Raw genomic sequence first — 21,106 nt, 5'->3', positions numbered from 1 at the left:
AGATGTAAATGAGATTTATGATGGTCGGTGATATGTACGCTGAGATTTATGATGGTCGGTGAGATGTACGCTGAGATTTGTGATGGTTGGTGAGATGTAAATGAGATTTATGATGGTCGGTGAGATGATGAGATTTATGATGGTCGATGAGTTGGATGATGAGATTTATGATGGTTGGTGAGATGATGAGATTTATGATGGTTGGTGAGATGATGAGATTTATGATGGTCGGTGAGATGTAAATGAGATTTATGATAGTCGGTGAGATGTAAATGAGATTTATGATGGTCAGTGAGATGAGATTTATGATGGTTGGTGAGATGAGATTTATGGATGGTGAGATGATGAGATTTATGATGCTCGGTGAGATGTACGCTGAGATTTGTGATGGTTGGTGAGATGTAAATGAGATTTATGATGGTCGGTGAGATGTACGCTGAGATTTGTGATGGTTGGTGAGATGTAAATGAGATTTATGATGGTCGGTGATATGTACGCTGAGATTTATGATGGTCGGTGAGATGTACGCTGAGATTTGTGATGGTTGGTGAGATGTAAATGAGATTTATGATGGTCGGTGAGATGATGAGATTTATGATGGTCGATGAGTTGGATGATGAGATTTATGATGGTTGGTGAGATGATGAGATTTATGATGGTTGGTGAGATGATGAGATTTATGATGGTCGGTGAGATGTAAATGAGATTTATGATGGTCGGTGAGATGTAAATGAGATTTATGATGGTCAGTGAGATGAGATTTATGATGGTTGGTGAGATGAGATTTATGGATGGTTGGTGAGATGATGAGATTTATGATGCTCGGTGAGATGTAAATGAGATTTATGATGGTCGGTGATATGTACGCTGAGATTTATGATGGTCGGTGAGATGTACGCTGAGATTTGTGATGGTTGGTGAGATGTAAATGAGATTTATGATGGTTGGTGAGATGATGAGATTTATGATGGTTGGTGAGATGATGAGATTTATGATGGTTGGTGAGATGATGAGATTTATGATGCTCGGTGAGATGATGAGATTTATGATGCTCGGTGAGATGGATGATGAGATTTATGATGGCAATGAGATGTACGAAGAGATTTTTGATGGTCGATGAGATGGTGAAATTTATGATGGTTGGTGATATATACGATGAGATTTGTGATGGTCGGTGAGATGATGAGATTTATAAGATGGTCGTGAGATGTATGAAGAGATTTGTGATGGTTGGTGAGATGATGAGATTTATGATGGTTGGTGAGATGATGAGATTTATGATGCTCGGTGAGATGTAAATGAGATTTATGATGCTCGGTGAGATGTACGCTGAGATTTATGATGGTCGGTGAGATGTACGCTGAGATTTGTGATGGTTGGTGAGATGATGAGATTTATGATGGTCGATGAGATGATGAGATTTATGATGGTCGATGAGTTGGATGATGAGATTTATGATGGTTGGTGAGATGATGAGATTTGTGACGGTTGGTGAGATGATGAGATTTATGATGGTCGGTGAGATGTAAATGAGATTTATGATGGTCAGTGAGATGAGATTTATGATGGTTGGTGAGATGATGAGATTTATGATGGTCGATGAGTTGGATGATGAGATTTATGATGGTTGGTGAGATGATGAGATTTATGATGGTTGGTGAGATGATGAGATTTATGATGGTCGGTGAGATGTAAATGAGATTTATGATGGTCAGTGAGATGAGATTTATGATGGTTGGTGAGATGAGATTTATGATGGTTGGTGAGATGATGAGATTTATGATGCTCGGTGAGATGTAAATGAGATTTATGATGGTCGGTGAGATGTAAATGAGATTTATGATGGTCAGTGAGATGAGATTTATGATGGTTGGTGAGATGAGATTTATGGATGGTTGGTGAGATGATGAGATTTATGATGCTCGGTGAGATGTAAATGAGATTTATGATGGTCGGTGATATGTACGCTGAGATTTATGATGGTCGGTGAGATGTACGCTGAGATTTGTGATGGTTGGTGAGATGTAAATGAGATTTATGATGGTCGGTGAGATGATGAGATTCATGATGGTCGATGAGTTGGATGATGAGATTTATGATGGTTGGTGAGATGATGAGATTTATGATGGTCGGTGAGATGTAAATGAGATTTATGATGGTCGGTCAGATGTAAATGAGATTTATGATGGTCAGTGAGATGAGATTTATGATGGTTGGTGAGATGAGATTTATGGATGGTGAGATGATGAGATTTATGATGCTCGGTGAGATGTACGCTGAGATTTGTGATGGTTGGTGAGATGTAAATGAGATTTATGATGGTCGGTGAGATGTACGCTGAGATTTGTGATGCTCGGTGAGATGTAAATGAGATTTATGATGGTCGGTGATATGTACGCTGAGATTTATGATGGTCGGTGAGATGTACGCTGAGATTTGTGATGGTTGGTGAGATGTAAATGAGATTTATGATGGTCGGTGAGATGATGAGATTTATGATGGTCGATGAGTTGGATGATGAGATTTATGATGGTTGGTGAGATGATGAGATTTATGATGGTTGGTGAGATGATGAGATTTATGATGGTCGGTGAGATGTAAATGAGATTTATGATGGTCGGTGAGATGTAAATGAGATTTATGATGGTCAGTGAGATGAGATTTATGATGGTTGGTGAGATGAGATTTATGGATGGTTGGTGAGATGATGAGATTTATGATGCTCGGTGAGATGTAAATGAGATTTATGATGGTCGGTGATATGTACGCTGAGATTTATGATGGTCGGTGAGATGTACGCTGAGATTTGTGATGGTTGGTGAGATGTAAATGAGATTTATGATGGTCGGTGAGATGATGAGATTTATGATGGTCGATGAGTTGGATGATGAGATTTATGATGGTTGGTGAGATGATGAGATTTATGATGCTCGGTGAGATGTAAATGAGATTTATGATGGTCGGTGAGATGTATGTTTATTATGATATGATAACAGCGGCGGTCAGACAATGTCCTCGGGTATTCCAGGTCTATCACAATTGCTCCTGCATTGAGGCCCTGGATTTGCCACCATCAATGAATTCATCGGTGACTCTCGGCTCCTGTCCACGCGGTGACACTTGTGAAAAAATGTTCCTCATCTATGTCATCACACAGATCTTTACAACCTTTGTATATGCGACTGGTGGATCTCCGAGCTACGTCCTCATTCTCTGGTCAGTGCCAACATAATAACTGACGCGTTGTAAGAAAATAGTCTAATAGGAAAAATACCTACCTAATTTACATGGAGAGACAAGGAGGCAGTACTATCTGTACCTACTTCATTTACAGGGAGAGACAAGGAGGCAGTACTATCTGTAGCTACATCATTTACTGGGAGAGACAAGGAGGCAGTACTATCTGTACCTACTTCATTTACAGGGAGAGACCAGGAGGCAGTACTATCTGTAGCTACATCATTTACAGGGAGAGACCAGGAGGCAGTACTATCTGTAGCTACATCATTTACTGGGAGAGACAAGGAGGCAGTACTATCTGTACCTACTTCATTTACAGGGAGAGACCAGGAGGCAGTACTATCTGTATCTACATACAGTAATTTACAGGAGAGGGCACAGTAATTACCTTACAGGGATTCTGAGACGCTTCTGCCGCACGATACAGATCACTGATCCCACAGATGAATCATAATAAATTTTATGACCTCTAAAGTTTCTCCTGTTCTTGCAGGTGCGTATCTCCGGAGCTGAAATCTCTGGCCATCGGTGTTTACATGTTACTGATCAGAACATTAGGTGAGAACAGATCACTATACACAATGCCACCGACTAGAGACCAGGAAAATTGACATCCACGGTGCTCCCCCGTACTAACAGTGACATCCACAGTGCCCCCATAATAACAGCGATATCCACAGTGCCCCCATAATAACAGTGATATCCACAGTGCCCCCATAATAACAGCGATATCCACAGTGCCCCCATAATAACAGTGATATCCACAGTGCTCCCATAATAACAGTGATATCCACAGTGTCCCCATAATAACAGCGATATCCACAGTGCTCCCATAATAACAGTGATATCCACAGTGCCCCCATAATAACAGTGATATCCACAGTGCCCCCATAATAACAGTGATATCCACAGTGCCCCCATAATAACAGCGATATCCACAGTGCTCCCATAATAACAGTGACATCCACAGTGCCCCCATAATAACAGCGATATCCACAGTGCCCCCATAATAACAGTGATATCCACAGTGCCCCCATAATAACAGCGATATCCACAGTGTTCCCATAATAACAGCGATATCCACAGTGCTCCCATAATAACAGTGATATCCACAGTGTCCCCATAATAATAGAACTAGACTTACCGGTAGTTGGGTTTCTAAGACCCTCCACGACAGCACACAGGAGGTGGCCTCCCCATCCTAATTAGGGACAGGAAACAAGAGGTTACACAGCCCTCCCCTCCCTCTAATCCCCAGTGTTTTCTAAGGACCACAGAGTGAATGCTTGAAATATTATTTATTCATATAAGTCACATCAACAAAATTTGTTAGGGGGGGGAATTACCCGTGCTGTTGTGGAGGGTCTTAGAAACCCAACTACCGGTAAGTGTAGTTCTCTTTTCTCTAATCCCCTCCACGACAGCACACAGGAGGTATACCAAAGAGTAATGGTTTAGGGAGGGACCACGGCTTGCAGGACTTTCCTGCCAAAGGCTAGATCTCGTACTGACATCAGATCTAATCTATAATGCCTCGTGAAGGTATGGACTGAGGACCAGGTCGCAGCCTTGCAGATCTGCTCGATGGATGCATTGGCCTTTTCTGCCCTGGAGACGGAGACAGCTCTAGTGGAGTGGGCCTTCAGGGACACCGGAGGAGGTAGATCCTGGTTTTTATAAGCGGCCGTGATTGCTTTCTTGATCCAGTTAGCTAGGGAGCTTTTGGATGGTTTTTTCCCTTTGTTCGGTCCACCATACTGAACAAAGAGATTCTGATCTTTCCTCCAGAGTTTTGTCTCTTCCAAATAGAGCAGGACTGCTCGTCGGACGTCCAGAGAATGGAATCCCACTTCCCTTTCATCCTTCGGGTTATCACAGAAGGAGGGCAGTATTATTTCCTGGGACCTGTGGAAATCCGAAGACACTTTTGGTACAAAGGAAGAGTCTAGCAGGAAAATTAGTCTATCGTCCAGAATTCTTAAATAAGGCTCTCTGATGGACAGAGCCTCAATTTCGCCACCTCTTCTTGCCGTTGTAAGGGCTACGAGTAGTGCTGTTTTCCGGGATAGTTTATCTATCTGGGTCTGGTCGATAGGTTCAAATGGAGGGCTCGTTAGACCATTTAGTACTATATTCAAGTCCCAAGCTGGACTTATTTGGATGGATTCTGGAAGCTGCTGACATAAATCTCTTGATCCATCGATGCTCTGCTAGGTTTGGTTCGAAGTAAGAACTCAGGGCTGATACTTGGACCCTCAAGGTACTTGGTTTTAGACCCTTGGATAAGTCGTCTTGTAGGAAATCTAGGATCTTTGCTAAGTCTGGGTAGAAGGGATCCATGGACGTGGATCTGTACCATGCTGAGAAAGTCTTCCATATTTTGGAATATATGGCGTTTGTGATTGGTTTCCTACTCTTTTGTAAGGTGGATATCACCGCATCTGAGAGGCCTCTGGCTTTCAGGATTGTGGTTTCAGAAGCCAGGCTGCCAAGCTTAAGCTGTGGGGAGCCGGGTGAAGGTGGGACCTTGATGTAAACGGTCGCGGTCCAAAGGTAGGATCAGGGAACCCTCTGAGTTCATTAGTTTTAGGGCTCCGAACCAGCTCCTTTTTGGCCACAGAGGGGCGATCAGGATAGTTTTGACCCGTCTGTCCTGACCTTCTGCAGGGTTCTAGGTATTAGGGGAACTGATGGAAAGGCGTATGCCAGTCCGAAGTTCCACGGGTGAGTGAAGGCATCCACCCTTGAATGTTTTTCGCTTGGACCTATGCAGAAGTACTGCTTTGTTTTGGCATTCTCCAAGTTCGCAAATAGGTCTACCTCTGGGAGACCCCATTTTTTGGTTATGGTATGGAATACTCTCATACTGAGGCTCCATCCTCCTCGATCTAAGTCTGTCCTGCTTAGGAAGTCTGCCTCGATGTTGTCGGATCCTTTCAGGTGAACTGATAGGGACTGGAGATGGCGTTCTGCCCAGCAGAATATTCGTGCTGACACGTTTTGCAGGCTTCCGTATTTTGTGCTGCCCTGATGACGTAGATGGGCCACAGTGGTCATATTGTCGGAGTAAATCCGGACATGGGTTCCCTGGACTGATGTTTCTGCTGCCTTTAGGGCTTCTTCTACCGCTCTCAGTTCTCTGTAATTGGAATATTGTTTTTCCATGGTTTTAGGCCAGAGTCCCTGGAAGACTCCCTGAGGCGAAATTGCTCCCCAACCGCGTTTCCTGGCATCTGTTGTGATTGACGTCATGGGATCCAGGGTGTCCCTGGTTGAGCCACCAGTTGAGAGAGACAGCTTTACGTGCTGGGGTAGGGTGATTCTCGTATTGAGGGTCTCCGGGTCTTTGTTCAAGTGGGATGGGATACCGTATTTTTTGGATCATAAGACGCACTTTTTTACCCAAAAATTTTTTGGGGAAAGTGGGGGTTGCGTCTTATGGTCGCAATATATATATATATATATATATATATATATATGCACACACTTGCGACCATGACTGGTGGCGGGTGCCGCGAGACTCTGTGGTGCGGTGGTGGCAGCGGGCTGTGCTCCGGTGCAGGGGTAGCGGCTCTCTATGCTCCTTGGGGGGCTCCGCCGGCATTTCCTCGAAGCCCGGAGGCCCCCGTGCATCCTTTGCTGGCTGCCGCCATGTTGCGGTGGCCTCCGGGAACATGGACGCCGGGAAGATGGCCGCCGGTCCAGGGACGGTGCATGCTCAGGTTCAGATCTTGTCCCGAGATTTGAATCTCGTCTCCCGAGATCTCAGGACGAGATCTGAACCTGAGCATGCGCCGTCCCTGGATTGGCGGCCATGTTCCTGGAGGCCACCGCAACATGGCGGCAGCCAGCAACGGATGTGCGGGGGCCTCCGGGCTTCGAGGAAATGCCGGCGGAGCCGCTGCTCCTGCATCGGAGCCGCCGCCACCACCACACCACAGAGCCCACCTGCCCCAGCCCAGCACAGCCCACCTGCCCTAGCCCACCTAGCCCAGCTGCCCCAGCACAGCACAGCTGCCCCAGCACAGAGCTGCTGCCACCGCACCAGCTTGGACCACTGAATGACCCCTGTGACCACTCCTCCACATGTGCCAGATCCCTTCCCAGGAAAGCTGAATTCGGACTGTAAGACGGACCCCCATTTGACACATTTTTTTCCCTATTTTCCTTCTGAAAATTTCGGGTGTGTCTTATGGTCCGGTGCGTCTTATAGTCCGAAAAATACGGTATATCTCTGGAGTATCCTTAAGTGGACCTGGGCCCAGGGGACTGCTTGGATGCAAGAAGTCATTGACCCTAATGTTGACATGGTAAACCTTATGGTCACTGTTTCTTGACTTTTTAGAGTCCGAACTTTTGATCTCACACCTACTTGCTTGGTGGACAGAAGAAAGGATATTTGGTTCTGGGAATCTAGGAGGATCCCTAGAAAGACCTTCCTGGTTGAGGGATTCAGGTCTGATTTTTCTCAATTTACCATCCAGCCCAGGGATGCCAGGGTCTGCAGGACTGATTGCAGGTGTTGTCTTAGAGTGGTGTTGAAGGGAGAAATGACCAGGAGGTCGTCCAGGTAAGGTATGACACATATGTCCTCTCCTCTGAAGAATGCTACCACTTCTGCCATTATTTTTGTAAATGTTCGGGGTGCCGAAGATATGCCGAAGGGCAGGACTCTGAACTGGAAGTGGTGCACTTCTTCGTCTAGAGTGACCGCGAACCTTAGATATCGCCAATGAGATGGATGGGTATGTGGTAATAGGCCTCTTGGAGATCTATGGTGGCCATGGCAAAGTCTTCTCCGATCAATGGTATCGTGGTCTTTATCGATTCCATCTTGAAGCGTCGGTACCGGACATGTTGGTTCAGCTTCTTTAGGTTGATGATGACTTGGTATTTCCCACTTGGCTTTTTTAATAAGAACAGCCGGGAGTAGTGGCCTTGACCCTGCTCCGGTTCTGGGACTGGTGAGATCACCGCCGATGATAGCATCTTTTGGAGTTCCAAATGCAGAACTTTTTGAAGTCTTGCCAAAGGAAGATGTGTTACTTCCAGGTTTTGAGGAGGGCTGGAGGAGAATTCTATTTTTACTCCCCATCTGACCGAGTCTAGGATTCTTCGATCCGTGGTTATCATCTGCCAGCTTGGGAAGTAGTCTGCGATTCTGCCCCCTACCTGCTTGGTGTCATTTCTTATCTCTGTCTGAGCGGGAGTGGTGAAAAATATTCCTGCCTCTTCCGCCTTTTGGGTAGCTCCATCGCCCGGTTTTCCCTTTACCCCTGTATTGAGGGGTTTGAGCCTGGGGTGGGTGATAGGGCTTTTTCTTGGGCGGTTTCGGCTCAGGAAGATTTTTCTTTTTGTCGGTCACCTTCTCTAATAGTTCGTCCAGTGCTGGACCAAATACATATTCGCCCTTGAATGGAATAGAGCATAATTTTGATAGGATATCTCCACTCCACATTTTCAGCCATAAGGCCCTTTGCGTGGTGTTGGAAAGTACGGATGTTCTTGCCGCAATACGGACCGATTCTGCCAAGTCCGCTAAAAAGGCTGCTGCCTTCTGTAGAAGCGAGAGAGGTTAGGAGATCTTCCCTCGGAGTTCCTCCTTTTATATGGTCTTCTAGCTGCTGAAGCCAGAGGTATAGGGTTCTATAGTTACACAGGCCGATGCAACATTTCTTTTTAAGGAAGTTGCTGAGGCTTCCCAGGACTTCCTCAGGAGACTATCTTTTGGTCAAGCGGGTCCTTGAGCTGCGAGGAGTCCTCGAAGGGTAGCATAGTTTTTTTTTAGCTACTCTGGCTACCTGGCTACCTACTTTAGGAATCTCAGTCCAAGGTTTCGCGGCTTCTTCGTCCAGGGGAAACCGATCCTTCATTTCGCATGGGATACTTAGCTTCTTCTCCGGGAATTCCCATTCTTCCAAGATTAGATTCTGGATATTATCATGGATAGGAAAAACCATTTTCTTCCTAGACTTCAGGCCGCCAAATAGACCACCACGCTCAGTGCAGGATGATCTATCTCCTTCTACTCCCATTGTGTTCCTGACCACAGAGTACTTCCTCCATATCGACGGAGGAAAAGAACCATCTCTTAGCTTTTGTCCGGGTTGGGGTTAATTCACCCTTTTTCCTCCAATCCGCTGAATCCGATGACTCGGGTTCGGAATCTGAGATGTCTTCAGAGGCATATTTCCTCTTCCTTGAGGTTGAGGGCCCCCCCCGAATGATTGGGAGAAGGTAGCCAGGGACGACTGGATCTCCTGTCGCACCGTCCCTCGTACTTCCTCTATCAGGGATGGTTGTTCCTCCCGGACGATTTTTGCCGTGCATTGCTGGCACAAGGTCTTTTTATAATCGGAGGGGAGATTTTTCCTACAGATGGCGCATTTGCGGCTTGTAGGTTTTTCTTCAGTTTTTGGAGCAGGATCCTTGTCTCCCTGAAAGAGAGAAAAGGAGGGGGGCCCCAAAGGATGGGTCCTGAACCAAAAAGGTGTATACCCTTTTCCAAGTGTACTCGCTGGGCCAGGGGTTGTGCTGGGCTCTGCAGAAGCAGCTTTCAGGGAAGATGCAGGCGTTAGTCCTACCTTAAATAGGAACCGAGATCCAGCGTTTCCTTACCTCATCCAATCGGATGAGACCACTCCCCCCTCAGTTCCTGGCGCCACCTGTTATTTTTTTAAGTTTCCCACCAAAATGGCGGTGCGTTCCACTGTGGAATGCAAGGCGGAAGTGACGTCGCGCCTTCGGGCCCGGCGGTGAACGTCACTTCCGGTGCATGCCGCTCGGTTAGAGGCGAGCATTCGGCGCGTGGGGGGAGCGGATCCCGGGCTGGGGAGTTACGGGAGGCCCCCAGCCCGACTCACCATCCAGCATTGCCGGAGCGCCGGAGGTTGGTGCGAGCCCCGCCAGTGGCAGGAGCAGCGTCCGGGGAGGAAGGTCCGGGACGATCGACCCCGACTGCCCAGCTCTCCGGTAAGAAACTCCGGGATCTCGCCGGCCACAACCATGGAGCACACAGAACCTCTTCATCCCTATAGGGACAGGAAAACACCGGGGATTAGAGAAAGGGGACCGGGCTGTGTAACCCTTGTTTCCTGTCCCTAATTAGGATGGGGAGGCCACCTCCTGTGTGCTGTCGTGGAGGGGATTAGAGAAAAGTGATATCCACAGTGCCCCCATAATAACAGCGATATCCACAGTGTCCCCATAATAACAGTGATATCCACAGTGTCCCCATAATAACAGTGATATCCACAGTGTCCCATAATAACAGTGATATCCACAGTGTCCCCATAATAACAGTGATATCCACAGTGTCCCCATAATAACAGTGATATCCACAGTGTCCCCATAATAACAGTGATATCCACAGTGTCCCCATAATAACAGTGATATCCACAGTGCTCCCATAATAACAGTGATATCCACAGTGTCCCCATAATAACAGTGATATCCACAGTGTCCCCATAATAACAGTGATATCCACAGTGCCCCCATAATAACAGTGATATCCACACAGTGCCCCCATAATAACAGTGATATCCGCAGTGTCCCCCATAATAACAGTGATATCCACAGTGTCCCCATAATAACAGTGATATCCACAGTGTCCCCATAATAACAGTGATATCCACAGTGCTCCCCATAATAACAGTGATATCCACAGTGCCCCCATAATAACAGTGATATCCACAGTGCCCCCATAATAACAGTGATATCCACAGTGCCCCCATAATAACAGTGATATCCACAGTGTCCCCATAATAACAGTGATATCCACAGTGTCCCCATAATAACAGTGATATCCACAGTGCCCCCATAATAACAGTGATATCCACAGTGTCCCCATAATAACAGTGATATCCACAGTGCCCCCATAATAACAGCGATATCCACAGTGCTCCCATAATAACAGCGATATCCACAGTGCCCCCATAATAACAGTGATATCCACAGTGCCCCCATAATAACAGTGATATCCACAGTGTCCCCATAATAACAGTGATATCCACAGTGTCCCCATAATAACAGTGATATCCACAGTGCCCCCATAATAACAGTGATATCCACAGTGTCCCCATAATAACAGCGATATCCACAGTGTCCCCATAATAACAGCGATATCCACAGTGTCCCCATAATAACAGTGATATCCACAGTGCCCCCATAATAACAGTGATATCCACAGTGCCCCCATAATAACAGTGATATCCACAGTGTCCCCATAATAACAGTGATATCCACAGTGTCCCCATAATAACAGTGATATCCACAGTGCTCCCATAATAACAGTGATATCCACAGTGCCCCCATAATAACAGTGATATCCACAGTGTCCCCATAATAACAGTGATATCCACAGTGTCCCCATAATAACAGTGATATCCACAGTGCCCCCATAATAACAGTGATATCCACAGTGTCCCCATAATAACAGTGATATCCACAGTGCCCCCATAATAACAGTGATATCCACAGTGCCCCCATAATAACAGTGATATCCACAGTGCCCCCATAATAACAGCGATATCCACAGTGCTCCCATAATAACAGCGATATCCACAGTGCTCCCATAATAACAGTGATATCCACAGTGCTCCCATAATAACAGTGATATCCACAGTGCCCCCATAATAACAGTGATATCCACAGTGCCCCCATAATAACAGTGATATCCACAGTGTCCCCATAATAACAGCGATATCCACAGTGCTCCCATAATAACAGCGATATCCACAGTGTCCCCATAATAACAGCGATATCCACAGTGTCCCCATAATAACAGTGATATCCACAGTGCTCCCATAATAACAGTGATATCCACAGTGCTCCCCATAATAACAGTGATATCCACAGTGTTCCCATAATAACAGTGATATCCACAGTGTCCCCATAATAACAGTGATATCCACAGTGCCCCCATAATAACAGTGATATCCACAGTGTCCCCATAATAACAGTGATATCCACAGTGCCCCCCATAATAACAGTGATATCCACAGTGCCCCCATAATAACAGTGATATCCACAGTGTCCCCATAATAACAGTGACATCCACAGTGTCCCCATAATAACAGTGATATCCACAGTGCCCCCATAATAACAGTGATATCCACAGTGTCCCCATAATAACAGTGATATCCACAGTGCTCCCATAATAACAGTGATATCCACAGTGTCCCCATAATAACAGTGATATCCACAGTGCTCCCATAATAACAGTGACATCCACAGTGTCCCCATAATAACAGTGATATCCACAGTGCCCCCATAATAACAGTGATATCCACAGTGCCCCCATAATAACAGTGATATCCACAGTGCTCCCATAATAACAGTGATATCCACAGTGCCCCATAATAACAGTGATATCCACAGTGTCCCCATAATAACAGTGATATCCACAGTGTTCCCATAATAACAGTGATATCCACAGTGCCCCCATAATAACAGTGATATCCACAGTGTCCCCATAATAACAGTGATATCCACAGTGCTCCCATAATAACAGTGATATCCACAGTGCCCCATAATAACAGTGATATCCACAGTGTCCCCATAATAACAGTGATATCCACAGTGCTCCCATAATAACAGTGATATCCACAGTGCCCCATAATAACAGTGATATCCACAGTGTCCCCATAATAACAGTGATATCCACAGTGCTCCCATAATAACAGTGATATCCACAGTGTCCCCATAATAACAGTGATATCCACAGTGCCCCCATAATAACAGTGATATCCACAGTGTCCCCATAATAACAGTGATATCAACAGTGCTCCCATAATAACAGCGATATCCACAGTGCCCCCATAATAACAGCGATATCCACAGTGCTCCCATAATAACAGCGATATCCACAGTGCTCCCATAATAACAGTGATATCCACAGTGCTCCCATAATAACAGTGATATCCACAGTGTCCCCATAATAACAGTGATATCCACAGTGCTCCCATAATAACAGTGATATCCACAGTGTCCCCATAATAACAGCGATATCCACAGTGTCCCCATAATAACAGTGATATCCACAGTGCCCCCATAATAACAGTGATATCCACAGTGCCCCCATAATAACAGTGATATCCACAGTGTCCCCATAATAACAGCGATATCCACAGTGTCCCCATAATAACAGTGATATCCACAGTGTCCCCATAATAACAGTGATATCCACAGTGCCCCCATAATAACAGTGATATCCACAGTGCCCCCATAATAACAGTGATATCCACAGTGTCCCCATAATAACAGTGATATCCACAGTGTCCCCATAATAACAGTGATATCCACAGTGTCCCCATAATAACAGCGATATCCACAGTGCCCCCATAATAACAGTGATATCCACAGTGCCCCCATAATAACAGTGATATCCACAGTGCCCCCATAATAACAGTGATATCCACAGTGTCCCCATAATAACAGTGATATCCACAGTGTCCCCATAATAACAGTGATATCCACAGTGCCCCCATAATAACAGTGATATCCACAGTGTCCCCATAATAACAGCGATATCCACAGTGCTCCCATAATAACAGCGATATCCACAGTGTCCCCATAATAACAGCGATATCCACAGTGTCCCCATAATAACAGTGATATCCACAGTGTCCCCATAATAACAGTGATATCCACAGTGCTCCCCATAATAACAGTGATATCCACAGTGCCCCCATAATAACAGTGATATCCACAGTGTCCCCATAATAACAGTGATATCCACAGTGCTCCCATAATAACAGTGATATCCACAGTGCCCCCATAATAACAGTGATATCCACAGTGTCCCCATAATAACAGTGATATCCACAGTGTCCCCATAATAACAGTGATATCCACAGTGCCCCCCATAATAACAGTGATATCCACAGTGCCCCCATAATAACAGTGATATCCACAGTGTCCCCATAATAACAGTGATATCCACAGTGTTCCCATAATAATAGTGATATCCACAGTGCCCCCATAATAACAGTGATATCCACAGTGCTCCCATAATAACAGTGACATCCACAGTGTCCCCATAATAACAGTGATATCCACAGTGCCCCCATAATAACAGTGATATCCACAGTGCCCCCATAATAACAGTGATATCCACAGTGCTCCCATAATAACAGTGATATCCACAGTGTCCCCATAATAACAGTGATATCCACAGTGCTCCCATAATAACAGTGACATCCACAGTGTCCCCATAATAACAGTGATATCCACAGTGCCCCCATAATAACAGTGATATCCACAGTGCCCCCATAATAACAGTGATATCCACAGTGCCCCCATAATAACAGTGATATCCACAGTGCTCCCATAATAACAGTGACATCCACAGTGTCCCCATAATAACAGTGATATCCACAGTGCCCCCATAATAACAGTGATATCCACAGTGCCCCCATAATAACAGTGATATCCACAGTGCTCCCATAATAACAGTGATATCCACAGTGTCCCCATAATAACAGTGATATCCACAGTGCTCCCATAATAACAGTGACATCCACAGTGTCCCCATAATAACAGTGATATCCACAGTGCCCCCATAATAACAGTGATATCCACAGTGCCCCCATAATAACAGTGATATCCACAGTGCTCCCATAATAACAGTGATATCCACAGTGTCCCCATAATAACAGTGATATCCACAGTGCCCCCATAATAACAGTGATATCCACAGTGTCCCCATAATAACAGTGATATCAACAGTGCTCCCATAATAACAGCGATATCCACAGTGTCCCCATAATAACAGTGATATCCACAGTGTCCCCATAATAACAGTGATATCCACAGTGCTCCCATAATAACAGCGATATCCACAGTGCCCCCCATAATAACAGTGATATCCACAGTGTCCCCATAATAACAGTGATATCCACAGTGCTCCCCATAATAACAGTGATATCCACAGTGTCCCCATAATAACAGTGATATCCACAGTGTCCCCATAATAACAGTGATATCCACAGTGTCCCATAATAACAGTGACATCCACAGTGCTCCCATAATAACAGCGATATCCACAGTGCCCCCATAATAACAGTGATATCCACAGTGTCCCCATAATAACAGTGATATCCACAGTGCTCCCATAATAACAGTGACATCCACAGTGTCCCCATAATAACAGTGATATCCACAGTGCCCCCATAATAACAGTGATATCCACAGTGCCCCCATAATAACAGTGATATCCACAGTGCTCCCATAATAACAGTGATATCCACAGTGTCCCCATAATAACAGTGATATCCACAGTGCCCCCATAATAACAGTGATATCCACAGTGTCCCCATAATAACAGTGATATCAACAGTGCTCCCATAATAACAGCGATATCCACAGTGTCCCCATAATAACAGTGATATCCACAGTGTCCCCATAATAACAGTGATATCCACAGTGCTCCCATAATAACAGCGATATCCACAGTGCCCCCCATAATAACAGTGATATCCACAGTGTCCCCATAATAACAGTGATATCCACAGTGCTCCCCATAATAACAGTGATATCCACAGTGTCCCCATAATAACAGTGATATCCACAGTGTCCCCATAATAACAGTGATATCCACAGTGTCCCATAATAACAGTGACATCCACAGTGCTCCCATAATAACAGCGATATCCACAGTGCCCCCATAATAACAGTGATATCCACAGTGCTCCCATAATAACAGTGATATCCACAGTGTCCCCATAATAACAGTGATATCCACAGTGTCCCATAATAACAGTGACATCCACAGTGCTCCCATAATAACAGCGATATCCACAGTGTCCCCATAATAACAGTGATATCCACAGTGTCCCCATAATAACAGTGATATCCACAGTGTCCCATAATAACAGTGACATCCACAGTGCTCCCATAATAACAGCGATATCCACAGTGCCCCCATAATAACAGTGATATCCACAGTGTCCCCCATAATAACAGCGATATCCACAGTGCCCCCCATAATAACAGTGATATCCACAGTGTCCCCATAATAACAGTGATATCCACAGTGTCCCCATAATAACAGTGATATCCACAGTGCTCCCATAATAACAGTGATATCCACAGTGCTCCCATAATAACAGTGATATCCACAGTGCCCCCATAATAACAGTGATATCCACAGTGTCCCCATAATAACAGTGATATCAACAGTGCTCCCATAATAACAGCGATATCCACAGTGTCCCCATAATAACAGTGATATCCACAGTGTCCCCATAATAACAGTGATATCCACAGTGCTCCCATAATAACAGCGATATCCACAGTGCCCCCCATAATAACAGTGATATCCACAGTGTCCCCATAATAACAGTGATATCCACAGTGTCCCCATAATAACAGTGATATCCACAGTGCTCCCATAATAACAGTGATATCCACAGTGCCCCCATAATAACAGTGATATCCACAGTGTCCCCATAATAACAGTGATATCAACAGTGCTCCCATAATAACAGCGATATCCACAGTGTCCCCATAATAACAGTGATATCCACAGTGTCCCCATAATAACAGTGATATCCACAGTGCTCCCATAATAACAGCGATATCCACAGTGCCCCCCATAATAACAGTGATATCCACAGTGTCCCCATAATAACAGTGATATCCACAGTGCTCCCCATAATAACAGTGATATCCACAGTGTCCCCATAATAACAGTGATATCCACAGTGTCCCCATAATAACAGTGATATCCACAGTGTCCCATAATAACAGTGACATCCACAGTGCTCCCATAATAACAGCGATATCCACAGTGCCCCCATAATAACAGTGATATCCACAGTGCTCCCATAATAACAGCGATATCCACAGTGCCCCCCATAATAACAGTGATATCCACAGTGTCCCCATAATAACAGTGATATCCACAGTGTCCCCATAATAACAGTGATATCAACAGTGCTCCCATAATAACAGTGATATCCACAGTGCTCCCATAATAACAGTGATATCCACAGTGTCCCCATAATAACAGTGATATCCACAGTGCTCCCATAATAACAGCGATATCCACAGTGCTCCCATAATAACAGTGATATCCACAGTGCCCCCATAATAACAGCGATATCCACAGTGCTCCCATAATAACAGTGATATCCACAGTGTCCCCATAATAACAGTGATATCCACAGTGTCCCCATAATAACAGTGATATCCACAGTGCCCCCATAATAACAGTGATATCCACAGTGTCCCCATAATAACAGTGATATCCACAGTGCCCCCATAATAACAGCGATATCCACAGTGCCCCCCATAATAACAGTGATATCCACAGTGTCCCCATAATAACAGTGATATCCACAGTGCCCCCATAATAACAGTGATATCCACAGTGTCCCCATAATAACAGTGATATCCACAGTGCCCCCATAATAACAGTGATATCCACAGTGCCCCCATAATAACAGCGATATCCACAGTGTCCCCATAATAACAGCGGTATGCACAGTGCCCCCGTCAGTCTGGCCGCTGCTGGTATTACAGGGGTCCTGGCTCGGAGCTCGGCGGCTCCTGCGGTGTCTAATCGGCTGCACTTTGTTCCTCCACAGCTGGAATCCCGGCCCCCATGTACTTCGGGGCTCTGATTGACAGGACCTGCCTGAAGTGGGGCACGAAGCTGTGCGGGGGGCGGGGAGCTTGCCGCCTCTACGACACCCACTCCTTCAGGTGAGGCGCGCGGGGTCCTCCCCGGGAATGTGGCAGAGCCGCGGCCGGGGTCTCCGGAGACACAAGCCGCTGCCGCTCGGGGGAGAGACCGGGGTAGGACTGAGGAGGAGGAGGAGGCAGCGCCTGAGGGAATAAGTGAAAGCTGCGCTCTGATTGGTCACTATGGGCACTGAAGACTGCACTCTGATTGGTCGCTCTGGGCAGTGGAGACTGAGCTCTGATTGGTCGCTCTGGGCAGTGGAGACTGAGCTCTGATTGGTCGCTGTGGGCAGTGGAGGCTGAGCTCTGATTGGTCGCTGTGGAGACTGGGCTCTGATTGGTCGCTGTGGAGACTGAGCTCTGATTGGTCACTATGGGCACTGAAGACTGAGCTCTGATTGGTCACTGTTGGCAGTGAGCACTGAGCTCTGATTGGTCACTCGGAGAGATTTCCGGGTCTTCCACTCTTCGCCCCGCGTCCCCTCAGAGCTGCAGGCCCTTTTCATGTAGGAGTGTTGTGTTATGACCGCCATGTCCTGTGAGCGGGGTCCAATGGGCGGGGTCCTCTAGTCGGTGGTGGTGTAAGACGACGCAATGTATCCGGGGTACCTCGCTTGCTGTTCCGGAACTGTCGAGGCTGTCACCATTGTTGTCCGAGGGAAATGTCATGATCCAGGTTGGATCTGACAGATTAAATGCACAAGGTAACCTTTTTTTCCTTTGGCTGTGTGCCAAAGGTGGTTTTGCCCCGGTGGCCACTAGGGTCATTGCACTGTGGTGATTTCAGTTGTAGTTTTCCCCCCGGTGGCCATTAGGGTCATTGCACTTTGGTTACCTTAGTTTGTGCACGTGATTATGTCACAGGTGTGGTAGCTCTATAGGAGAGTGTCAGGTGTGTTGATCACTGTTGGTGATAGTGCCTCATTTTCAGGCAAACCTGGGTGAAGGATGGAGCTAAAGGAGAGTCACGGGCAGCTCAGAGAGAGTCCTAGAGTGGATTGGTGGAGTCAGCGATAGTGTCTGCAAGGAGTGCTGGCATGGCGTGGTGGAGTCGCAGCAATGATATCAGCAAGGAGTGCCTGCATGGCTTGGTGGAGTGGCAGTTGCGGTGTAGAACTGCACTCACGGTGCTGGACTTGGTTGCTGAGAGCTGGACTCAAGCGTGCTGGACTTTTTGGCAGAAAAGTTGGATTCATTTGCGGGACTCTGTTTCTGGAGAGCTGCACGCAGGGGTGGACTCCGTTTGCTCCAAGGCTGCACTATGGTGCTGAGAAGATCCATTTCTGGACAGTGCACCCAGATGTCGGACATGGTGGAGGAAAAGATGCACGCAGGTGGTGGGCTCTGTTGCTAGGAATGTAAGCAATGGAGCAAAGCTAAGTGGTGTTTCCCCTGTTTTGTCACTTTTTCTTATGTGTGTTTAGTGCAGTGGTGGGATTAGTTTCCGCACAAACCAATTCCCTGTTATGAGTTCATTTTCCCCTTCACCATTGAGGTCTGATGAACTCCCTCTTCTGGTGAAGGAAGGTAGTGAGGCTGATTGCCAAGCACCTGAGCTGGGAGAGGATGACTGGGCGACGGGGATCTCTGACTGGATATAAGGCAGCCGACGCCCTTCTGCCTCGCTGGTGATTTCTCTGTGGCATTCTAGGAGACCAGTCTGATTCCTGCTCCTCAAAAGCTAAGTTTTCTGCTTTGCCTTTTTGCATTTGTGTTTTGGTTTTAGTTTGCCTTGCTTTTCTGGATTCTGCAATTCCCTGCTGGGGTGAGCTGAATTCCTTTTTTGTCGGTTTGCTCTTTCTTCAGAAAATACCTGAGTGCTGATATAGTCTTTTTGAGGCCTAGCGTCTTCAGGGCCTTTTTCCCTGTCAGTCTGTTGGCTCTTATTTTGATAGGGGTTTTCGCGGATGGCAGACAGCAGCTTTCCTATCCTGTACTATGTAGTTAGCTTGGGCCCCATCATTTGCTCAGTCTATCTTTCTATCTGTGTGAGTTTTTTTCATCTTGCTTCACCGTCATTATATGTTGGGGGCTGCCTATTGCTTTGGGGTCTGCTCTGGGGCAGTTTAGATTTCCCTTTCTGTCTTTAGGCTATGTAGTTCTCCGGCTGTGATCGAGGGGTCTAGGGCACCGTAGGAACCCCCCACGGCAACTGCTAGTTGTGTTGATAGGTTCAGGGGTCTGCAATCCGATAGCTGCCAACTTCTCTGGTTTTCTGGACTTAGCTAGCATTTCTGTTTTTGCCTCCTACGGTGACTCATTCATAACAGAATCACCCACCATACCGCAGATCCTAGGGTACTCAATAGCAGGAGAGAATTTAAAAAAAAAGTGTGTATATTTTTTCCTCTATATCTCTGAGGCCGTAGGGGGAATTTTTTTTTTCTCTCAATGGAGATAAAGCAAGTGTCTGATCGTGTGGAGCAGCTCGCTGCTGAAGTGCTGGGAATTTCCGCCTATCTTGCTCATTCACATGCTGCTGAACCAAAGATCCCTACTCCTGATGTGTTTTTTGGGGATCGGTCTAAATTTTTGAATTTCAAAAATAATTGTAAATTATTTTTTGCCTTGAAGCCTAACTCGTCAGGGAGCTCCGCGCAGCAGGTTAAAATTGTCATCTCTTTGCTGCGTGGCGATCCCCAGGATTGGGCGTTTTCTTTGAAACCTGATGATCCTAGTCTGACTAATGTGAACGCATTTTTTCAAGCCTTGGGGTTGTTTTATGATGAACTTAATGATGATCCTAATAATGATGATCAGGCTGAAAAGACCCTGTTGGCATTGAGCCAGGGTCGATATTCTGCAGAATTGTACTGTCAAAAATTCCGAAAGTGGGCGGTCCTTACTACCTGGAATGATGGTGCCTTGGCAGCTCTCTTTCGGAAGGGTTTGTCAGAAGCTGTAAAAGATACTATGGTGGGATTTCCTGTTCCCTCTGGTCTGGACGATTCTATGTCATTAGCCATTCAGGTTGATCGGCGTTTACGTGAACGCAGGACCACACGAGAGGTGTTGCCACCTGTTGTACAAATGTCTGAACCTATGCAATGTGATAGACTTTTGTCTAGGGCGCAACGTCAGGAGTTCAGAAGGCGTAATAAGCTGTGTTTTTTTTGTGGAGATGCCTCGCATATTATTTCTGTCTGTCCTAAACGAGAGAAACGTTTTGCACACACGTTTT

General features: G+C 46.1%; 1 protein-coding gene across 3 annotated transcripts in view; it reads left to right on the top strand.

The window, feature by feature from the left end:
• LOC141075022 (solute carrier organic anion transporter family member 1C1-like) overlaps nt 1-21,106 on the top strand; it is a 139,269-nt gene that overhangs the window by 98,574 nt on the left and 19,589 nt on the right. For 2 of the 3 annotated variants that reach the window (XM_073562341.1, XM_073562342.1), the window contains exons 12-14: nt 3,029-3,216; nt 3,734-3,798; nt 17,829-17,946. In XM_073562341.1, coding sequence (XP_073418442.1) covers nt 3,029-3,216; nt 3,734-3,798; nt 17,829-17,946 — 371 coding nt within the window. The remainder of the gene's footprint in view (nt 1-3,028; nt 3,217-3,733; nt 3,799-17,828; nt 17,947-21,106) is intronic. The other variant, XM_073562343.1, reaches the window with a different exon arrangement.

The sequence above is a fragment of the Dendrobates tinctorius genome, unplaced genomic scaffold, assembly GCF_039654945.1.
Source record: "Dendrobates tinctorius isolate UK_male_01 unplaced genomic scaffold, ASM3965494v1 ptg000348l, whole genome shotgun sequence".
NCBI lineage: Eukaryota > Metazoa > Chordata > Amphibia > Anura > Dendrobatidae > Dendrobates > Dendrobates tinctorius.
Note: the sequence above shows the minus strand (reverse complement) of the source record. Positions and strands in the feature narration are given on the sequence as shown.